Source organism: Hyperoodon ampullatus (assembly GCF_949752795.1).
Source record: "Hyperoodon ampullatus genome assembly, chromosome: 8".
Classification (NCBI taxonomy): domain Eukaryota; kingdom Metazoa; phylum Chordata; class Mammalia; order Artiodactyla; family Ziphiidae; genus Hyperoodon; species Hyperoodon ampullatus.
Window position 1 is genome coordinate 11,961,738 of NC_136921.1, and position 22,131 is coordinate 11,983,868.

A 22,131-nucleotide genomic window follows, 5' to 3' on the forward strand; every position below is an offset into this window, starting at 1 on the left:
AAGAAAAAGGCAGCTATTTATGGACAGCTCGCCAAATGCAATTACTTCAATTTCTTCTTTTTTGGCTAAACTTTTTTGGTTTATGTGTTAGAAGGATATGGCAGTTAAGTATATGGGATGGATACATTTAAAAATAAAAGTTAACCTGGTATCATGATATCATATATTTCATGGGCTTTCAATTAGAAATACATTTTATGATGTGGCCCAAATCACATACACACATTTAAATATACATATACATATCTATATATGTGTGAATATGTATACAGAAATTAAAGTTTCACAAAATAGTGACTTCTTACAACATATGATCAACTCTGATATTTTTTATTCTATTCTATTTCACTTTTTAAAAATGCTTGTCCTGAGGACTAAATTTATTTCAAAGTATATTGGGACCTACACATCAAAAATACTTTACTGATAGTTTCTTTAAATTTCAGGACACTGTTGGCCTTCAGACAAAGGTTTCCTCAGTCCAAGGACTCAGGACTATTATGTATTTCTGAAGTGATCAGTGGACCTACTGCTGGTCTCCTTAACCATCTACTTCCAAAGCAGAACTTCCTCTGAAGTTAGCAGAAGCCGCAGAGTTATGTGGAATTGAGCATGAGAAAAGAAGATAGAAAGAAGATGGAAAGACAAAAGCTTTTTAAAAACTTAGTTTTTTCATACACTGCATGGGGCCAATTAGTTCACTGACTTGTTTAAAGAATAGGTAACTAGAGCTTTGTGGTTAAGCAGGTATAAAATCACAAAAAAGAATTACTACTGGGCTTCCCTAGTGGTGAAGTGGTTGAGAATCCGCCTGCCAATGCAGGGGACACGGGTTCGAGCCCTGGTCTGGGAGGATCCCACATGCCGCGGAGCAACTGGGCCTGTGAGCCACAACTACTGAGCCTGCGCGTCTGGAGCCTGTGCTCCGCAACAAGAGAGGCCGCGATAGTGAGAGGCCAGCGCACCGCGATGAAGAGTCGTCCCCGCTTGCCACAACTAGAGAAAGCCCTCGCGCAGAAACGAGGACCCAACACAGCAAAAATAAATAATAAATAAATTAATGTCAGATGCAGGCTTGTAAAAACAAAAAATTACTACTAATAATAGTACTAATAATGTAATAATCTCCTCCATCATAAAATCCATAAAGACATGTGAGTACCTTCCAAGTAAGTACTTTCACAAAATAGCCTCTTTTATTTTCCCAGCAACCCCTCAAAAGTATCTTGGGATTACTTGCCATCTGAATCATTTGCTTGTAGTGTAAAGAGGCTGATTTCTGGGACCCTCCTCTGATTACTGAGTTGACTTACTTAGCCTGAAGTGTCTGAGAACTGCGTTTGTAATAACACACACACACACTTCCCCAGGGACTCCTTTGCCACCATGGAGGAGATTTCTGTCACACCTGCACAGTCACACTGAATGTGAGAACCACTGTCTTTTGAGGCAGGAAAGGAAGATGCCAGAACTCAGAGCCTGGGTCTTTTTCACTCATCTCCTTAAGCTACAGTCACTGTATAAAATGTAGCCACCCTGCAGTCAGGAGCTGACAGACATCAAATCCATGTCCACGCCGGGGAGGGGAAACAGTCTGCCACTAAGGAGCTTGGGCTGGGGTCATTGGTTTTTGCTGATCCTGTATTAAACCCAGGGCTGAGCTTCTGCTGCCTCACAGTGCAGGGCTGTCTTAATGGGGCCCAGCTGGAGAAGGCCACCCCGCTGCCCAAGCTGTCCTCCTCTGCTGCCTTCCTACCCTACTTAAGGGCAAGGGATTACTTACCTTGGGCCAGGCCTGATTAGACAAAGGTTTTCTTCTCTACAGCCCAGGATGGGCATTGCCAGTGCATTCCAGGGACCAAGTAGGACGAAAGAAAAATACTTGTCCATTATCAAATGGACAAATAATGACAACAGCTATTTTTTTTGCCCCGGTTTGATAAAAAAGTAAATACTGTCATCTCTATCATAGCAGTCAATAAGAGACACTGATTCAAAATTTCCTTGATATTTTGAAAGACTTGATCAAGCATGACATTAAAATGGTCTTTAATTACACTTACTGGACCATGAAATCCTGGAGGGCCCATGTCTCCTTTCCACCCCTATGTTGAAAGACAGTTACAAATTATGAGCACATTAATCAGAAGTATTTACATGTTAAGTATACTTAGAAACCAAAATGCACAGTTAAACAAATCTATGCTAAAATTGATGTTATTTCTATGAAATGTACAAACCAAGTTAACATGAAAGGGATACTACTTTTGATTATCTTCCTGGAGGGCCATATCTGAGTCAAGAATCTTATCTACAAGGTCTGGAAGAAGTGGCTGCTGTTCTCTAGGTTTCTTCCATATCACTGCCTTCAAAGGATGTTTGCATCATTGCATGCTCCCCTGTTCCCACCCAGACTAGAGGCACAGGGAAACCAGGCTGTGGGTTGTAGGCAATTCCCGGTGTCCCAGCTATAATCAACCTCCTTTCTTACCTACTCAAGAGGGCATTCCAGAATTCTACTGGAAGCGATATTAACACAGGATAAAAATCTTGAATCTGCATATATACCTACATCTGAAAACTATTTGAAAATATCTGTGACGTGTTGTCAGAAACAATGATGTGGAATACGGTCCACAGTCAACTGATGATGACCTTTCAGTACATCGTGACCCAGGTTGAGACTCACGGGGACCAGCCTACCCTTGAACTCTGATGACCTGAAGCTTCCTCCAATCGCAAGTCCTTTCCAGCTTCTTCCTCGTGGGGACCTGAAATCTCACTCGTCCTAAGTCAGCTTCTACTACACAGGACAGGTGGAACATCTTTCCCCTTCAAGTGTTCAAATATAGTTGCCACATCTCTTGTTTCTTCTTAACAAATATGCTAAGATGTTTCAGTGAGCTCTCATTCCAATTCCTTGTACCGAGTTTCAGGACGTGTGGGGAAAGGGTGACCAAACCCAACCAATTAAAAAAGCTGAAGATATAGATGTTAGGAAGGGAATTACCTTGATGCCATCTTCACCCCTTAACCCAGGGAAACCCTTGCTGCCTTTGGCTCCCTGCGGAGAACAGCAAAGCGTAGGTCAGAAGACACATTGATAATCAATTTCTTCTGTAGGAAGCAAAATGCTTTAAACTCCTTTCGGGGAAAAAAAAATGTGCTCAGATGACCTCTCTCCACAGTGAGGGTGTAACACTATGATTCTCAAACATAATTTTTAAAAGCTATATGCTTTTTGTTTGCTTAAAACTACTTAGTGACTCTCAAAAACCCTTCTTTGTCTAATAGGACTGACACTTTCACTATATTAATGGGCCAAGTCACAACTTTACCTCAGTGCCAGGGAAACCGGGGGCACCATCTTTTCCAGGCTTTCCCTAAAACAAAAACAAAACAAAAACACGTAACTTAATAAACATGGGTAATTTCAATAAACATGAAAAACTTAAATGATATGATCATCTCTTGACCTTAGGCAAGAAAGCCTGACTGAGGTTTCTCCCACTTATTAAAAGGAAAAACTATTAACCACAGAACAGGTGATGACCTTCTCTTGCCAGGGAAGGCAGAAGCCAGTCAGAATGGGAAATTAGGGAGGGTCACTGGAAAAAGGAGAGGATATTAAGAGCTAAGCTTAAACTAGAGTTAACACTACCCATCAAAGCTTAGAAGGAAAATCAAGGAAGCACTGAGCAGAGAATCGAACAAGAAAATCCAGAAAGAGGGAGGTGTTCACAGTCTATTCATTTGCGATGTTGGCAATTCCCTGAACTCCAGATGTGCCTATATTTAAATATATGTATAAAAGGTATTTTGCAGCATTCAAACAGACAGGGCTTTTGGGATTAACTATTATGGTGTTTACCCTCCATGATAAAATTAAAAATCATATTAGTTGAATATTTTTTCTTAGAAAAAAATATGCTTTTCCCAGTGCATAATTTTTAGAGTTTTTAAACAATATATGTGTTTAAATCTTTGCAAAATAGAGCTGGGTGGGAGAGTGAGCCTCTGTTGCTTCTACATGCTCCTCTTTTTTTACCCATCACCCCCTATATGGATGAAGATCGTTTGTCAAAGAAGAGGATGAGGCTGATACACAGAGAGCAGCAGAAGTGAAATGGACAGAGTCCTGCCCATTTCATTTCAGGTTCAGAAGTCCTTGAAGCTTGTTTTAGCCTTGAACTTCCCAGATACTTGAACAAAAAAATTCTACCTCCCAAATTTTTTTAAAAAGTTTAAAAAATCTAAGCTAGTTTGACTTAAGCACCTTATATTCACGACCTCAAGAGTCCTGAGTACTTAATAATTTAGGTTGCACATGACACTGAATTTCCAAACTCACCTGCGGGCCTGGTTCTCCAGGAGCACCTTTTTCTGATCTGTAAGATTCTCCAGGTGGCCCCTGTATTTATGAGAGTTAGGTCAAGTTTTGTAAATTATTGATTTTTGACTTACATTGATTTTTATTAACTTTTCCCTTCTGTTAAAATTTTTGAAATGGTGGGTTATCTAAGAAGGACATCTTATTTACGAATATTAATTTAAAAACAGATGCTGAAGATAACTCATAAGATGGGTGCCATTGGGTGCATGTAAAACAGTGCAGGGTTTCAGCTAGAAGTGGCCATAAAATAATTCTAGTATTTACGATCTCTGCAGTAAAATACTATCGTGCTTTAGTTAATATTAAGATTTAAAGGTAGGTCATATATCAAAATATGCTCTAAGGTTCTACTTTTTGTTTTAAGGGAACAACATGATTCTTAGTGACCTACTGAGGGTCCAGGGCGTCCAGACCGGCCCACGGCTCCCTGGTCTCCCTTCTCCCCCTTGAGGTCCTGTCACAAAAACAAGTTAAGGTCATTACCAACAGATCAAACAAGATTTTATTGACTATACTTGGAAAAGTCCTCTATTTGTTCAATGGATTGGATTTTCAAGCTACTTATATACCTCCTGTTTACACACCACATTATCAATTTTCACATTGTGAATTTTATACCTGGGAACACCCTGAAACAATATACAAACATTTTGTGTGCTATATTTTATTTATTTTTTAAACAGATGTATAGTTGATTTACAATATTATATTAGTTTCAGGTGTACAATATAGTGATTCAAGATTTTTATAATTATACTCCTTTTATAGTTACTATAAAATATCGGCTCTATTCCCTGTGCTGTACAATATATCCTTTTTACAATCTTTTCTTTTTTAAAAAAAAAAATGAAAGTATCCTTTAGATCAAACTGTATTAAATTAATTTAATTCTTGAATCAGTTTTCTATAAGCACAATTAGATCATTTCTAATGTAGTTTACTTTCATTTTTAATATACTGAAATTACTTTCACTGAGATCAACTATTTTCTGAGTAAATGTTACAATGAGGATTGAATTCATTAATTAGGTTTGTTTTGCCCTTATCACATTTTATTCATATATTGTGAAAATATAATTTTCAAAAACAATTTTTTCCCAATGCGAATATCCTCCTGAGGGCATCATTTTTATAAATAACTCAATTTTGTCCCCTGGGTCGAATCTTCCAGATCTTGCTTTTGTTAAAATAAGATTTTTTCCCATCAATTTTCAGCCAATAAAGCTTTAGACTTTATTAAATATATTTTTGTTGATTAATTCTGAAAAGTTCAGCTATTCTCCTCAGCCAATTTTTTTTCCAGTCTTCAGTGAGAGTTATTATTTTGGCCATATAAAACTTCACCATGTTCTGTTTTACCTCTTCTAGTTTTGTTTTGATAATTTCTATCATTAAAAATTAATTATATTGGAAAGAGATGATTAAGGGATTTCTTTTGGGGGTGATGAAAATGTTCTAAAATTGCACATGGTTATAGCTGCACAGCTCTATGAATATACTAATAGCCACTGAATTGTACACTATATAAGTGAATTTTATGGCATGTGAATTATATCTCAATAATGCTGTTAAAAGTTAATTATAATTAAAACCCATGAATTTTATTCTTTAAAAGGGTGAAAATTATGGTATGTGAATTATATTGCAATCAAGCTATTATTAGAAACTAGTAATCATAAGTTTAAAGGAGGATGATTTATATTTATTTCTCAGTTAATCCACAAGAAAATTGTTAGCTTCCCCCTCACTCCCCATTCCCCTTCCCAGACATTCCCGGATCAACCTGGTGTCTAGGATTGGTGGTGTATGATGTTGTGATGCACTTCTTCTGAGCATTTGATTCAATTCCATCCTCTGGTCCTTCTAGCTACCCCAATGTAGGAGCAAAAAGAACGTGATAATGTCAAAATACTGAGTCACAGTGTCCTTGAAGAGAGGGGGGGCCACACCGCCTTGGGGTTATGATGGCAGGGTAAAAATGTCCCATTTGATTATGATATTGCTCTACCCTTATCTTTAGGTCATTGCTATCTAACTGCATCAGAGCCACACACCATTTTGCTACTGTTTATTCAAAAATACTCACCATATACCCACGCTATGTTAGCAACAAGGAGAGGGATGGGGATACTGGGTGAGCAAAATTCGATCTAGGCTCTTCCTTCGAGAATGGTGGGAGTGGCTTGCCTTGTGTCTTCCCCATTTCATGTTTTCTAGTTCTCGAGTAAAATATGGAGAAGGAATAAAATCCAGAGGCCCAGGTTGGCTGAGCTGGGCTTAGGTGACAGAGCTTATAGAAGAGGTAAGGGATCAAAGGACCTCATCCCAGAAAGGGGAAGGCACGACCCTAATAATAAAATTGAAGAGTTACCGTTCTGTTAACCAGGCCGGTTAGTGTCACGATAACTGTTCCTGGTGGTCCGGGCGGTCCTGTTAATCCTTTCATACCCTAAAGACAAATACACTCAGGAATAAAAAACTAAGCTTGAGAGATCTACATTTCCTCTTTAGTTCTTACCTAAGAAGATAAAGCAAATGAAACCTGAGACACAGGAAATACTTTCGTTTCAGTGTGACTTAGTGAATAAATTGTGTAAGTTGATTGCTAGGGAACTTAAAATATCTTGCCCACAAATAAACCACAGAATTTAAATTACCCGCTCTCCTTTTTGTCCTATCACTTTGTCACCCATGTGACCCTGTAAGAAAAGACAAAACCAAATTATTTTTTTAAAAATGAACATGAATGTATAGTCTAAACCCATTAAGGTTCAATGTTTATAATTGAACATTTATATTTTAACTGTAATGTTAGTATTGTAAAAGTTATTTTAGCTATTTCTTAGAGTGGAGTGGCAACATGTTTCTTTTAAAAGTAGAGATCTTGAAGCACAGAAAGCTTAAGGGGTTTACTTAATAGGGCAAGTGATAACATGAGATGGTGTGGGGCAGGGGAAGGAACCCAGCTCGGAGGACATTTTTCTGGCTCAGCCACCAGCCAATTTTGCTTCCTCTGGCTGGTAACTTCCTGATGCCCTAGTTTCCCCATCTTAAAAATAAGAGGGATGTGTAGCTGATCTTCAGGATTCTGAAATTCAAAACTTAATAGAGAACTAAGAATAGAATTCAAGCAACCTGACTTCACTAGTAAGTTAGTGACATGAGATAAGTCTAATGTGAATCATCTCTCTTCAGTAATCTATCATTTCAACCAATGTGTCTTTGCTTTTCTGCTCTTGAGTTTGCAGATTTTCCCCCAATTAGGCCACAAGCTGTAGAGAAAAGCTCAAGATGAGGAGTCAGAAGACTTTAAACCTCAGCTCTGCCAATTACTATTCATCTCACAGGGTATGTATGTGTGTGCACGTGTGTGTGTGTGTGTACACACATCAATGAAATAATAAATGTGAAAGCACCTTGGGAAGTACTCTACACACAAAGGCTATCTGACAGTAAGTAATTTCCTGGTGGGGCTCAGCCCTGCTCAACATTTTCTTACTTAAAATAATGAAGGGGATCAGAATACACCACCCCAAAATATACCACTTTGGCAGAAGAATTATTTTGAGCTGAAGGCAAGTGAGAAACAGCAAATGCAGATAACAGTTCCTTGCTCTCCCCCATCTGCCTCAAGACAGGGCATGAATTTCCCTTTGTGAAGGCGTCACCCTCCCCTCTCCTGTACCAGGAAGAGAAGACAGCTCATCATTGGAGACAACATGAACTTAAGTCTGCACAAACAAACTTTACTGAAATGACACTTATCTTCCATTAGTTTCCCCCATATATTGACCTTTCCACAATCCACTGCCCCTTGAAGCTCAAAAGCCTGTTCCTTTGTCCTGTCACTCCTCCACAAATTTATCACCCTTTGTTAAAATGGTATACAAGCCTCTGGGTCTGACTGCCTCTTTGGGGTTTTTATTTCATTTCTGTGAGGTCTCCACATGCCTATGAAATCAAACTTTCTTCCCACAGTTAACCCACTTACTGAACCTAAGAAGATAGAACAAAAAGTTTTTTTCCTCCCCCATACTAACAGTTGGCCTTTGTAATAGAAAGAAATGCAGGACCGTGCTTAATGAGTCCATGAATAGTCATTTTAATTTACTAGTATATAAACAGGTTGGCTTTGGGAAGCAGCCCAGTAAAAAAATATAGAAGGTAAAGTGTTGCAGGAAACATAAAGAGTAGGAATCCTTGCCCTTTTCCTGATGAGGAGCTCCTTATAATTGAATTAAGACGCTTTGTATCAGAGATTCAGTTACTGAAGTGCAGGGAGAAGGGAAGTAGGAGGTGCCGAGCTGCTAGCCATGCTCACTTCCCTGCTGGGAATCCTTGTGAGTTCCAGAGGGGTGCCCAGCAGTGACCCACATGTGGAAGCAGACTGAGTTTGGCTTTTAGATCGGTTAGGATGTTCTGGCTGACACAACATATGAATTGTCATCTACCTTAGGTCCTGGAGGTCCCATGGTTCCTGGAAAGCCCTAGAAAAATCCACCAGTTAAAATTACAGCAGGTAATGAATCAAGCCTGAAACTCTGTTTAAAATGTTAGGCTATAATTCTTTTATTAGTCAAGATGTCTACAGCAATGGTGGCTTCATACTCACAAAGAATCCTGGAGGGCCAGGTGGACCAATAGGTCCAGGAAAACCTGGGAGGCCCGGCAAACCCTTTAAATTAAGAGAAGAATTAGAATAAGTTTAAATTTACTTCTCACTGAAGAACGATGTCCATTAGTTAAATGCATCAAACTATTTTAGAGAAATCAGAGCCTAATGTTTCCTATGTATGGCTGCAATTAATTTCAATAAAGGCCATGTGTAACATGTGTTACCATGGATAACAGGCTACCATAATCATCCTGATGGTACTATTTCCAGGAAAATGACAAGAGCAGTTGCTTTACTTTAGAAGAGTTTTACAATTTTTAGAAATGTTTCCTCTCTCTCTCTCTCTCCCTCTCCAAGCACGCTCTTACCTCTGGGCCCTTCCACCTGCTCTGCCTCTGCCTAGAATCCTCTTTCCCCAGATATCTCTATAACTCACTTTCTCTCCCTTTTTTTATCTTTATTCAAATGTTATCCTTTCCATGGGGCCTTCCTGCCCATCCGATCTAATGCCACAACCTTCCTTCTAATCTGGACACTTCCTATCCCCCAACCCTGCATTATTTTTCTCCTTGGCATTTATTACTATTTAATACAACATCTACTTAATAATTTACATTTTTAAATATTTTCTCCTTCTAGAATGTGCCATGAGGGCAAACATTTTTGTTAAACTATTTTTGGAGATTTGTGCACTGTGGTATCCCCAGCACCTAAATAGCCCCTGGAACCTACTTGGCACGTAATAAGGATTTCTTGTATGACTGAAGGCCCCACTGCTATACTTTCAGCAGTAGCACAATGTGGTACATGGCCAACACTCAATACACATTGAAGGGATACATCCGTGCCCCAGATTGCTACTCTCTCCTCTTGCTAGATGCCCTGCCCTCAGCATCTGGCTCCCTAAATGCTTCCTAAGCAAAAAAACAAGAGCCATCATATTCTGCATCTTTTCTCAAAAGCTTATATGGCTCCTAACTGTGTCATTCTTTAGTTTTGCAGCCCATCATTAGCTGCCATGGCTCACCATATAGATGTTCAACAACCTTAACTCAAACTCTTTGACTCACTTAGGCAAATTCCTATCTCTGCCCAGGAATTTCCACATATACTTCTGAATTAAGTTAAAATATTTCTGATTAATTAACCTGAAAGTTAGTGTCAAAAGATCCCCCCCCCTTTTTTTGGCTAAGTCGTGTTTATTTTTTCCTACTTCTTTACAGCAAGAAAGCTTTTTGAGGGCCTTCAAAAACATATACCAATCAAATAATTTATTATCAAAAGATCCTTCTGAATCACAGAGTAAAGTACACACAGCCACCAAATAGCTGTTTCCTTGTATCTATTCTGGATCACCCTCCGGCTACATACATAGAGATCAGAAAGCAAACTATTCAACAGGAGAAAGGTGCAGTTAAATAAAATATTACTATCATGCAAACTTTACAATAGGACTGTTACATAATATTACAATTTTAAATTGTATTCAATGTGTAATACAATCTTACCCTGGATTTCAACAAATACAAAGTAAGTGGAACACAACCATTCCTTGAAGCCTCCTTCTTAGATTTAGTAAAGCTTGGGTGATTGAGACTTAAGAAGAGGCTAAAAGACATATGTACAAAATCACCTTTTTTATATGAGCTAAATGTAGTTTCTTATAATGAGGTGAATGTGTTAGAATAAAATGAGGTAAATATGTAAATAGAAGAGATGAATATCTATGAAAAATATTTTTAAGAGAGTGAGAAAGAGATAGAGGGAGAAGAAGAGAGAGAGAGAAGAAGAAAAAGAAAAAAGAGGTGGAAAGAGAGAGACAGAAAGAGATCGAAAATGATAGGCACCTTCTCTGAAGTGCGTACCTGGAATCCTGGAGCTCCTGGCAACCCAGGGTCACCTTTTCCATCAAGGGCTACACCTTCTCCTTCAGCAGGAGCCCCCTTGAAAATGAAGAAGTTCATCAAGCATAAGCAATGTTGTATCTTCAAAACTCCTTTAAATGGTTATTCAAGGTCATACTGCTTCAAGGATAAAAGCGCTTTCAGGATATATACTTAGAGAAATGCTTTAGGATTATTTAGTTATTCCATTTTGAAGAATTTAAAGCATTTTCGTATTTTCTAAAATTGACCATTTACTGTGGAGGGAAGAAAGACACAAGAATAACAGACCATTTCCCAAGACACCAAAATGAGTGGCAATTCCTCATCTAGAATTTGGGGCCCTGAGCATAAGTTCAGCTCTCTTTTCCCAGACCTTATTTTCCTAAAGAAGAATACAAAACTTGTATTCCTGAAGACATATTTATGACAAGAAGTAGAAGTTGTTCAATAGGAATAAATATGTCCTAATTACTATGATTTCTGAATTAATCATGAGATCTGATTTGTAAGTACTTATGTCTTATTGTTTAATAGAAGTCCCTTTCATATGTACAATTAGAGATTTTTCAATAATAACATGACACAAATAACTTACTTTCTCTCCTTTCAAACCAACAGCACCCTAGGAAAAGGAGAAGCATATTAGCAACCAGAGGCAAATCAAATACACAGCATCCCTGCTTGGTCCTTTCTGCTATTCCGCCTTCTCTCCCTGCTGTATACCTCCCACTGGCTTTTTTTTTTTGTGTGTGTGTGTAAGAAATATATATTTAATAAGGTGTCTTGTTTTTTAATTAGTTTCTGCTTTATAACAAAGTGAATCAGTTATACATATACATCTGCTCCCACTGGCTTTTAAACATGCTCAAGTCTTTCTCATTTAAACAAAGGCTCCTCCTAAATCCACCCTCCCCATACCGCCTTGTCTATCTTTCATGTCATCTGCAAACTTCCCACTCTCCTCATCTCTCACATATTTCTTACACTCACATCTACGTCCTCCCTCCATCTGTCATGGAAGTTAAAGTCTGCGGTGACTCTGATGTTACTGAAACCAACGACAACACATTAGTTCCCGCCTTACTGGATTTCTCAATAGCACTAGGCAGCTGTCTGTCACTCCCCTTTACTGGAAATTGTTAAAAAGGAGAGGGGTCCAAGATGGAATCACTCCTGTTAGGTCCACAGCAGTAAACCAAGACTTAATACCTAACCTGACTACAGTTTTAACCTACTCTAGGAATGTGACCTTTGACCTGCCAACCTGGAAACTCCTGGTCTGCACTAATAAGATATTCCACCCAATAGCACCTTCCGTTCCCCTTAAGAGGTAGCTTTGCCTAAGACAATGCCTTCTTTGTTAATAAAACAATATATTCTTTGCTAATCATGTCATTTTTTCCATTCCCTCTCTGGCTTTAAAAACCTTTCCTATCTATGGTTGGATGCAGCAACTCTCTCCTTGCTAGATGGGATGCTGCCGGATTCATGAATCATCCACTAAGGCCAATATTAAATGGTCAGATTTACTCGGTCAAATTTTTGTTATTTAGCAACATCTTTCCTGGGCTTCCAGAATACACTCCTCCTTGTTCTCTTCTACCTTGAGGGCCCTTCCTCCTTTACAGGCTTATTGTCCTTGATCTCACATTACATGCTGGAGCTCTCTAAGTCCCAGTTCCAGGGCACTTTTCTCCTCTCTTCCATCCTTGAGTCACCACAATCCAGGGCTCTCCCACTGCCTAGTTCACATCTCCCCTTCAGTGTCTCAAAAGCAAAACAAAGTCTCAAAGTGCATTTATTCATTCATTTCTCAACTATTAGTTGAATGTCTACTGTCGACTGCCTCAGAGTTCCCCAAGGTCATGACAGATTTCTGTATATGGTCATTCCAAAGGAAACTCCTTGTAATTGTACTTTATGTCTTGGATGGGGAGTTAGAAATATAAACGTACTGGGATGCCTGGGTAGCCTGGTGTCCCCCGAAGTCCTGGAAACCCTTGCTCACCCTGGAAGACATACAGAGCTTGTCATTCTTCTTAGTTGTTCTAGAGCAGCCTATTGAGATAATTTCCCTGTTTCTCTCTTCCAACCCTGCAGTGGTAAATCTAGACAAAGTAACCCAAATTCCTTACTGCTACTGGGTCATGAGGCTGAAGGCCAGGAAACCATTATCTTAATTGAAAACAGGATTAGAATCTACTGTTTCTCAAATTGTGCATAAATGGCAAAAGGCTAATTGTGCCAAGAACTTTTCAATTGCTGCTTCCTTGAAACTTTAGTAATTACTCCTTTCATGGCCACCATTCTGGGGAAAAGGAGAGTGCAGTCAGGAAACAAAGGAGACGAGTGAACATCGAAAAGCTCAGTCATTCTATTCCAAAGACCAATTTTGCATTCCAAGTCTTAGTTTCTGATTTATATACACTCACAACCTCAGATGCAAATAACCATTTGAGCCCCCAATTATCTTTCGGTGGGAGAACATCAGAGAACTTCCTTAAAAAGCAATCAGAAAGCAAGGTGGGGGGGACTTCCTTGGTGGTGCAGTGGTTAAGAATCCACCTGCCAATGCAGGGGACATGGGTTGAGCCCTGGTCCGGGAAGATCCCACATGCCGTGGAGTAACTAAGCCCGTGCACCACAACTACTTAGCCTGCGCTCTAGAGCCTGCGAGCCACAACTACTGAGCCTGCATGCCACAACTATTGAAGCCCGCACACCTAGAGCCCCTGCTCCGCAGCAAGAGAAAACACCACAATGAGAAGCTCGTGCACCCCAAGGAAGAGTAGCCCCCGGTCGCCAGAACTAGAGAAAGCCCGCACACAGCAAGGAAGACCCAAGGCAGCTAAAAATAAATAAATATATAAATTTTTGAAAAAAAAGAAAGCAGGGGCTTCCCTGGTGGCACAGTGGTTGAGAGTCCGCCTGCCGATGCAGGGGATACGGGTTCGTGTCCCGGTCCGGGAAGATCCCACATGCCGCGGAGCGGCTGGGCCCGTGAGCCATGGCCGCTGAGCCTGTGCGTCCGGAGCCTGTGCTCCGCAACGGGAGAGGCCACAACAGTGAGAGGCCCGCGTAAAGCAAGGTGGGGGGGGGAGGGGAGGGGAGGGGAATTGGATGCAGACACTCAAATGGTACTCCAAACTTCCAGTTATAAGATAAATAAGTACTAGGGAGGGAATGCACAACATGATAAATCTAATTAACACTGCTGTATGTTACACATGAACGTTGATAGCATAAATCCTAAAAGTTATCACACACACAATTTTTTTTTCTTTCTTTAATTTTGTATCTGTAAGAGACGGTGGGTTCACTAAACTATTGTGATGAGCATTTCATGGTGTATGTAAGTGAAATCATTATGTTGTACACTTTGAACTTATGTATTGCTGTATGTCAATTATATCTCAATAAGACTGGAAGAAAGTAAAGAAAAAGGCATAAGAAGAAAGAAAACCATCGTATGTCTGCCCTGAAGACACATACCATTGGTTCTGGCTAAAAGAATATTTCAAGGAAAGCCTAGCCTGTCTCATTACTACTTCACCTTGATTTATTCATTTAGCAAAACATTAACTAACCATCTCCTGTGCGAGGCATACATACCTTAGAACCATTGCATCCTGGCAAACCGACAGGTCCATACGGTCCAGGATGGCCTGGGATGCCCTAAACAATAGAGCAAGTCTCAAAAAGGAGAGATAATCAGGCCCCGGGACCAGGTGGAAACAGTGCAGAAACCATGGTGGGAAAAGATGGGCTAATTTAGATAGTTCTTTAAGTATAAATGGTTATTTAAATAAAGTAGTAAATTAGTTATTTTAGATAATAATTTAAATAAAAATCATAGCAAATAAAATAGGCTAAATAAAACCAAAAATTATCCAGTGAGATACAGATATTTAAGATAAAACAAAGGGTCTTTCTATATAAAATAAGTCCATTAGCATGCTGTGTTAAGCTGGCGTAAAGGAAAGAGAAGAGGGAAGTGTGCATAGAGGTAACTATTTTATTATCCTGTGCTATCAAGCAGAGTTCATTCTATTCTATTCTATTCTATTCTATCTCATCCCATCCCATCCCACCCCATCCCCTCCCATCCCATCCCATTCCATCCCATCCTGTTCCATCTGTTTGTATTCAGGAAATATAATTTGACTTGTATGTCTTGTTAAATCCACACTCTAATACACTATGTGATTCTGATATTTTCATCATGTAGCAAATGTATCAGTTCTCATTTTCTTGTGCTGTTGCTTTAACATCTTTATTAAAATGAGCTTACTTCTTATTATTCCATTTACACATTTTTCTCATTACTTACTGGAAGTCCAGGAGGACCTGAAAATCCTGGTAATCCAGTTGTTCCCTAAAGACATAGAAAACGGAAAGGGTGGCAAGAAAAAAACTCTTTAAAGATGTTCAACCTATAAACAAAAAATGATTTACCATGCCGATAACCCCGTTCTGCAACTATAATTGGGAACACTAATGACTATTTGAAAAACAAAAAAAGGCTTGACAAACTTTGTAAATCTTCCATTTATATAACTTTTAAAAAGAGATGATTAAGATTGTTTTTGACTTTTCTTGGGCAGATTATTTAAGGTTTAATTTGCATAGAGTAAAGTGCTCCAGTCTTCCACAAACAGATTGAGGAATGTTTATAGATGTGCATATGCACATATTGGTGATACCGTCACCCCATCCAGGCATAGAACATCTACAACACCCCAGATGGTTCCCTCATGCCCTCTCAAAGTGAGTTAACACCTACCCTCAACAAAGTAAGGACTATTTTGACTTCTACCATTATAGACTGCTTTTACCTGTTCCTAAACTTCATCTATAGAAGTGTATCACACACAACGTACTCCTTTGTGACATCTGTATAACGTTTACAGTGCAGAGTTCTTTTTTTAAAAAAAAGAATTTTCATCAAACAGTCAGGCTAGACTGGTTGGACTACTAACCCTCATGCCTTTGGGACCAGTGAGTCCTGGAAGTCCTGGAGAGCCCTAGATCCAAAGGAGAAAACAAAAGGTAAGCACTGTGACAATTATTTGGCACTAATAAGCCCATAAATGAAAGGTCCCAGTTTTATTCACACGCCAAAGAGTTTTGCTCTTGCGATGATTTCATTGTTAACACGGTTCAATTGCTTGTTGTTTCATTGGCGCTATAGTATTTATCCGAAAGGACAAACAAAAATCCATTTCATACCCTTGCTACTCAAGGTGCGGGATCCAACAGTAGCCTCATCGGGGAGCTTGTTAGAAATAGTTCCCTCACCTCCCAGACCTATTGATTCAGAATTTGCATTTCAACAAGATGTGATGATAATTCTTGTTCACATTAGTGTCTGAGAAGTGCCGCTGGAAAAGCACCACATTAGCCAGACAGCTGCCGAGGGCTGATAAGGATGAATGACACGATTACGACAGTGGATGAGAATGGCAGCCAATATTTCTGTGCATGAGAAACACTTTATTAGCAAAACGTCCCTGGTGGGCACAAATAAATAAATAGCAAACTAAGGACTGCCTGAACCAGAGATAAACTTGCTTCAAGAACACAATGAATACATTTGGAGGTCCTGTTTCTTAGAGAATAGCCACAAACAAAACTGTTTTAACGAGGCCACTTGGTGTGAAAGTTCCATTATCCAAAAGTTTTTCATCATTCCTGAGAGTTTCAGTATGTTTTGGTATTTCTGATTATTTGAGGAAAAGGTTGTTACAGAGCCTTCTGAGACTGGACTGTCAAGGCCAAAGTCAGCCTTTCCTGTCTGAGCTAGAATTCCTGGGTGTGTGACCATGGCCCCCTCCTCTGCAGGGTGCTGTGTGTAATCTGCAAAGGCAGAAGCGTGACTTGCAAGTTTCACATCCCCATTATAAATTTTCTCATATTTTCTATATGAGAATATGTAGAAAATATTTAAAATTGAGACATTTATAAACCTGAAAAATCTTTTTGGTCAGGTTTTAATATTCTCTGATTGTCTGCCTTTGATCAGATTATCATTTGTGGCTACATCTCTGAGCTATACTTTAACATATGAACTCATGACAACGTAAGTTTCTGGATGAACTTTATGAAATACCTGCACATCATGTAACCTATACTAAGCACCATGTATTTACAATTATAATTTTAATTTATTGCTGGCTTCTCTAAAGAAATGCTAAGGAAACCAGCAGAGTGCAGTGCAGAGGGCAAAATAAAAAGGAAGGAGTTGGCATTAAGCTGATCCTAAGTCCAGGTTTGAAGTGACAAGTTCATTCTACCAGGAAAATGGAGGGAAATCTGAGGCCACACCCTGAAGGAACGCAGCGGAATGTTCAGACACCAAACATGTCTGAAATCAGACACCAAATGACCAGAATCTGAACGACTTTTTCAAAATTAGGATCAGAGGAAGGAGAAATGAAGAAACAAAAAGCACACACAAATACAATAAAGTAGAATTCCTGGGAAATAATAAACTTTGCAGTTTTACTTGGAAACTGTAGGTGTGGGTTTAGTTTCTTTGGCTGTAGGAGTTTGATTCTGGCGTCATATAATACTGGATTTGAACTGTGATTTTGGCACCTATTAGCTATGTAATCCAGGACAAATTACTTAAGTGCTCTGAGAATCAGTTTCCTCATCTCTAAGATGGAGATAATAATAGGTAACTATAGTCATGATGGATGGGATCAATGTGAGGAATAAATGAGATCCAGTCAAGAATCAGTGTCCCAATGCCCGGCTCAGAATAAATTAGCAGAAAATGTTGCCTAAATATTCTATACATATGAAATTTAAAAAGACTCTGTGTGGATCAATTATCATTGCATTTTCATAATTTATTAGTTAGTTCACAGCTTCCTGGAAACCAGCAGTCAGGGGAGTGACCCAGTGGATGCGTGAGAGCCCAGGCTTAAGTCCACAGCAGGAAAGAGCCATCAGCAGATCTAGTGGTTATACAATTATTTAGCAAATCCTCTAGGGCATTTATTTAAACAAAGCCCTTTGCTGTATCACAGAATTTAGGATAAAAATCAGTGATGAGCGTGAAGGGCAGTAGGCTCTGGTAGGAACCTTACGATGCCTGATGTGTAAGGGACCAGCTGAGAAAGAGGAAAGCAAAGAAAGGATGCCTGATGTGCAAGGGACCAGCTGAGAAAGAGGAAAGCAAAGAAAGGATGCCTGATGTGCAAGGGACCAGCTGAGAAAGAGGAGAGCAAAGAAAGGATGCCTGATGTGTGAGGGACCAGCTGAGAAAGAGGAGAGCAAAGAAAGGATGCCTGATGTGTGAGGGACCAGCTGAGAAAGAGGAAAGCAAAGAAGAAAGGATGCCTGATGTGTAAGGGACCAGCTGAGAAAGAGGAAAGCAAAGAAGAAAGGATGCCTGATGTGTAAGGGACCAGCTGAGAAAGAGGAAAGCAAAGAAAGGATGCCCGATGTGTAAGGGACCAGCTGAGAAAGAGGAAAGCAAAGAAAGGATGCCTGATGTGTAAGGGACCAGCTGAGAAAGAGGAAAGCAAAGAAAGGAGGATTCCAGAAACAAAGACATGTGTTTCAAGGAGAAGAGAGTGATCCACACAGTTGGAAACAAAGCAGAGGGGTCCAGGTCAGATAAAGACACAGAGTATCCTTCTGCATTGGCCTTTTGGAGGTCATGGGTGATCTGGAGGTCATGGGTTTTCAGGGCAGTGGGCAGGAGGCAAGTTGCTGCTGGCTGAGGAGTGAATAAGAGATGAACCACAGCCAGTGTGGTTAGTTACTTTATTTTTTTTAAGGAAGCTTGACTGAGATAGGAAAGACAGGGAAAGGATGGCAATCCTTTGGTTACAGGACCTGAACGATCTAGAGGAAGTTTATACTGGTACGGGTTTTATATTTGCATGCTTAAGGATGGAAAGAGAAAAACCAACATCAAAAGGAAAGTTGAAATGGCTGAGAAAGAGGACACACCATCAGAACACGGTTCTAGTAGGAATCCCAGTGACCAGGATACCGGTAGAGGGATAGGTCCTGAATGGAAGGCAAAAAGAACTCATCCTTTCATGTGGGACGAAAGAAGGGAGGGACCGATGCAGGTAGGGAGACTGTAGCTCAGGGAGAGGGAGGAGGTAGAGCTGGGAGCTTGAAGATAATGATAATCATTTGAATCTTCTTGGAATAAGATTCAGATCGGAGGGCCCAGCTAAGACTGGAGCAGGATATTACCAGAGCGTCCATCAGCTGGCTGCGGTGTGGAATTCTCTCCAGGTTCTCAGCAGCCCTGGGGTCAGCATAAAGAAGGTTAGGTGGACTGGGGTTTTTTTGAACTCACAGACTGGCCTACCTTGGGTCCCTGTGGTCCAGGCAGGCCTTCCGGACCTGGGTATCCTTTCTGGCCGGGAGGCCCAGGGGGTCCTGGAAAGCCTTTCTCCCCCTGTTAAAATCAAAACAAGACAATAAACACACAGAACAGCAATTCCCAGGAATAAACACACCCAAAACCATCATTTTCTTTTCTTTATGATGTAATGATAATATTTTGCATATTTTTTCTTTGGATTAAAAAAAAATAGCCCTCAACAGTAAGTACAAGAGTAACTCTAAACTTTCAGCTGTTAATATTTGTCTGTAGGCTTGAAAGTGTTTGTCTTTGGTCTCCTGGAAACTCTACATTGACCCAAATGGTAGAGCTACCCAGAGCAGAGATGAAGGGAGCATGAATCAAGAACTGAGGGGAAAGCCCAGTTAGAAAGGTGGAGGTTGGTGGAGTGTGTTTTCTGGGGGATGGAGAGAGAATGAAAATCAGGCACAAGAATGTCTTGAGAGTGTGCATAATTGCTATGTAGCTTGAAAGAACAACACACAGGCTATGAGTTTTAGTCCCTTCTTGATTACACAGGGATTAGGAGTTCAATCTGCTGTTTGTGGAGGAGATGCAGGAGAGATATCGAGTGGCAAAGCGAAAAGTGTGAGCTAAATAGTTAAGAGATGATATTACGGGAAAGCCCTCAGGGATGAGTAATTTAGGCCCAATGAGGGACATGTTTCTGCCACAAATAATCTTCCCGTGGACATAGATCCTACGGTTACTCTTTAATAGTAAAGGCCACAGGTTGATTCAGTCAATCTAGTTACACAATTAGCAACTTTGATTTTTAAAACAGTGATCAAGTCAGCGATTTCACACTGTGTGTGTGCATAGTCACCCAATAAAAAAAGAAATAAAAGAATGTGCTAGACCCCTCTTAATACTCCGTTACCTTCACACACCTGGAACAGCATCTCACCCAGAGTAGGGATTCCATAAATGCTGCTTGAATGTGAGAATGAATCATAGCTTTCCAACATGGATCTGGATATACTACTCTCATAGCTTCAGGAAATACCCTAAATCAAACTACACATGGATTATAGAATACTTTCAAATAAATATGGTAATTTTTATTATTTTGTCTAAAGAGCTTGAAATATGTTCTTTTCAAAATATTTTTAAGCAGTCATCTTTCAATATTGTTAAGCAATTCATTAGCATATCTGAGAAAAGGGTTTTGTAAACAAAGGAAAAACTTTAGTTCTGCCTCTGTCTTAATTATCACAAATTGAAAGTTAATGGAGCGAATTAATGAGATTTCACGGCACTCATTTTTCACTCCAATTCTACAATGGAGATGCTTTCCTTCACCGAATTTTTGCCTCAGCTAGAGTGCTGCTGCAAGATTCTTTCACCAGGGGGCGCCCTCACACCAATGCTGCAGGACAAAATCTGCAGGTTTCAATGTTTCTGTCAAAGTGAGGCAATCAAGTCGTTTTCAGTTGTTCTCTGGCGTTTAGCAACAATGTAAGTAGGGTATACACATGGAGGCATTCTTATAAACTTTGTTGTTCTTTAACTTACTCTTTTTTCTTTATGGATCAAGAGAGTTACAGTAACAGCCGGTATTTATACAAGTTATCTGAAGTTTCCCTCCAAGGCCTTTTTCTACCACCCCAGGTTCATGTTTATATACAGTTATTTTAAAATTGGATTTGGGGAATGGAATATCATACTGCTGATCTTTTTGCTAGGAATGAAAGAGGAGTGTGAATCCTTTAATGAGCTCTCTGGAGAAAAGGAGCAGAATGAAGGTTTTGTGTTTACCTTCTCCCCTTTGGTCCCATCACAGAAGCACTGGCCTTTGTCTTTACAGACACAGCCCTAGGAAGAGGGAAAGAGAAAGGGTTTTGTTTAAAAATGGCTTAATAGAGCCCAACTGACAGAACAAAAGCAAACCTATTTTTCTGTTCTTTGAGCATCAAACACTATTTAGCAGGAGCCCTGTGATACTGTAGCAATTTATCAATAGAAATAGAGTAGAAAAGTGAGATGTATATAGAACTGTCGAGAGTACATCATTTTTATTGTATTTAGGAATTTCAAGTAATTTATTTATGCAAGAAACCAAGTTAACTCTCTTTTTTTCAGAACAATATACAGTTGAACCAAAGACCTACTGTATAGCACCGGGAACTATATTCAATATCTTGTAATAACCTAAAATGGAAAAGAATCTGAAAAAGAAAACATATATATGACTGAATCACTTTGCCGTACACCTGAAACTAACACAACATTGTAAATGAACTATACTTCAATTAAACAATGGTTAAATAAATAAATAAATAAATAAATAAATATATATATAGTTGAACCATATGAAATTTCCATTGCTGTAGGTAGAAAGTGGTCTAATGTTTGCAAATTTCTTGGGTTCAGCAAAATGAACATATATGTATTTGTGTATATTAATTGGTGATATCTTCTATAGGTAATTCTAAGGTTTTCTTTTCCTGAAATAATGTTCAATACTGAGAAAAGATTATCAGTACCCGTCATGGATTTTAAAGAACAAACTAATTCACTGAAGCTAATATCAAAATGCTTTTTCTTATTAAAAAACAAACCCAAAAATTTATCTGTGAACTTGGGAACTCTTACCCGTCTAACTAGTCAGTTTGACACACTTACAGGCCCAGCTTTCACATCTCTGCACACGCCGACTCTAATGAAGGTCAATTTTAAAATTCCTCTCTGCCAGCAGAGGAACAAAGAGAAATAGATTCAAACAGTGGATTTAAAAAATTTTTTGACACACCTTCTATAGTTATATATTTATCTTTTTTGGGGCGGTGTTAATATTGACTGGAAATCAGTTTATTTTCCCCAGGAAAAAGTATTAATTGACAGCAGAGGCAGGGCAAGGCTA

The 22,131-nt window shown here is 39.4% G+C and overlaps 1 protein-coding gene across 2 annotated transcripts in view; it reads right to left on the reverse strand.

Moving 5' to 3' along the window:
- Positions 1 to 22,131, reverse strand: part of COL4A3 (collagen type IV alpha 3 chain) — a gene marked incomplete at both ends in the record, with an annotated part of 138,364 nt that overhangs the window by 49,937 nt on the left and 66,296 nt on the right. Inside the window, 17 exons of one of the 2 annotated variants that reach the window (XM_079710040.1) lie at positions 2,064 to 2,105; positions 3,011 to 3,064; positions 3,339 to 3,383; positions 4,352 to 4,411; positions 4,785 to 4,847; positions 6,765 to 6,842; positions 7,051 to 7,092; positions 8,845 to 8,880; positions 9,006 to 9,068; positions 10,874 to 10,951; positions 11,490 to 11,516; positions 12,850 to 12,903; positions 14,507 to 14,569; positions 15,225 to 15,269; positions 15,874 to 15,918; positions 19,233 to 19,322; positions 21,027 to 21,083. In XM_079710040.1, the coding sequence (XP_079566166.1) occupies positions 2,064 to 2,105; positions 3,011 to 3,064; positions 3,339 to 3,383; positions 4,352 to 4,411; positions 4,785 to 4,847; positions 6,765 to 6,842; positions 7,051 to 7,092; positions 8,845 to 8,880; positions 9,006 to 9,068; positions 10,874 to 10,951; positions 11,490 to 11,516; positions 12,850 to 12,903; positions 14,507 to 14,569; positions 15,225 to 15,269; positions 15,874 to 15,918; positions 19,233 to 19,322; positions 21,027 to 21,083 (942 nt within the window). Of the gene's footprint in view, positions 1 to 2,059; positions 2,106 to 3,010; positions 3,065 to 3,338; positions 3,384 to 4,351; positions 4,412 to 4,784; positions 4,848 to 6,764; positions 6,843 to 7,050; positions 7,093 to 8,844; positions 8,881 to 9,005; positions 9,069 to 10,873; positions 10,952 to 11,489; positions 11,517 to 12,849; positions 12,904 to 14,506; positions 14,570 to 15,224; positions 15,270 to 15,873; positions 15,919 to 19,232; positions 19,323 to 21,026; positions 21,084 to 22,131 lie in introns of both variants that reach the window. The other variant, XM_079710039.1, reaches the window with a different exon arrangement.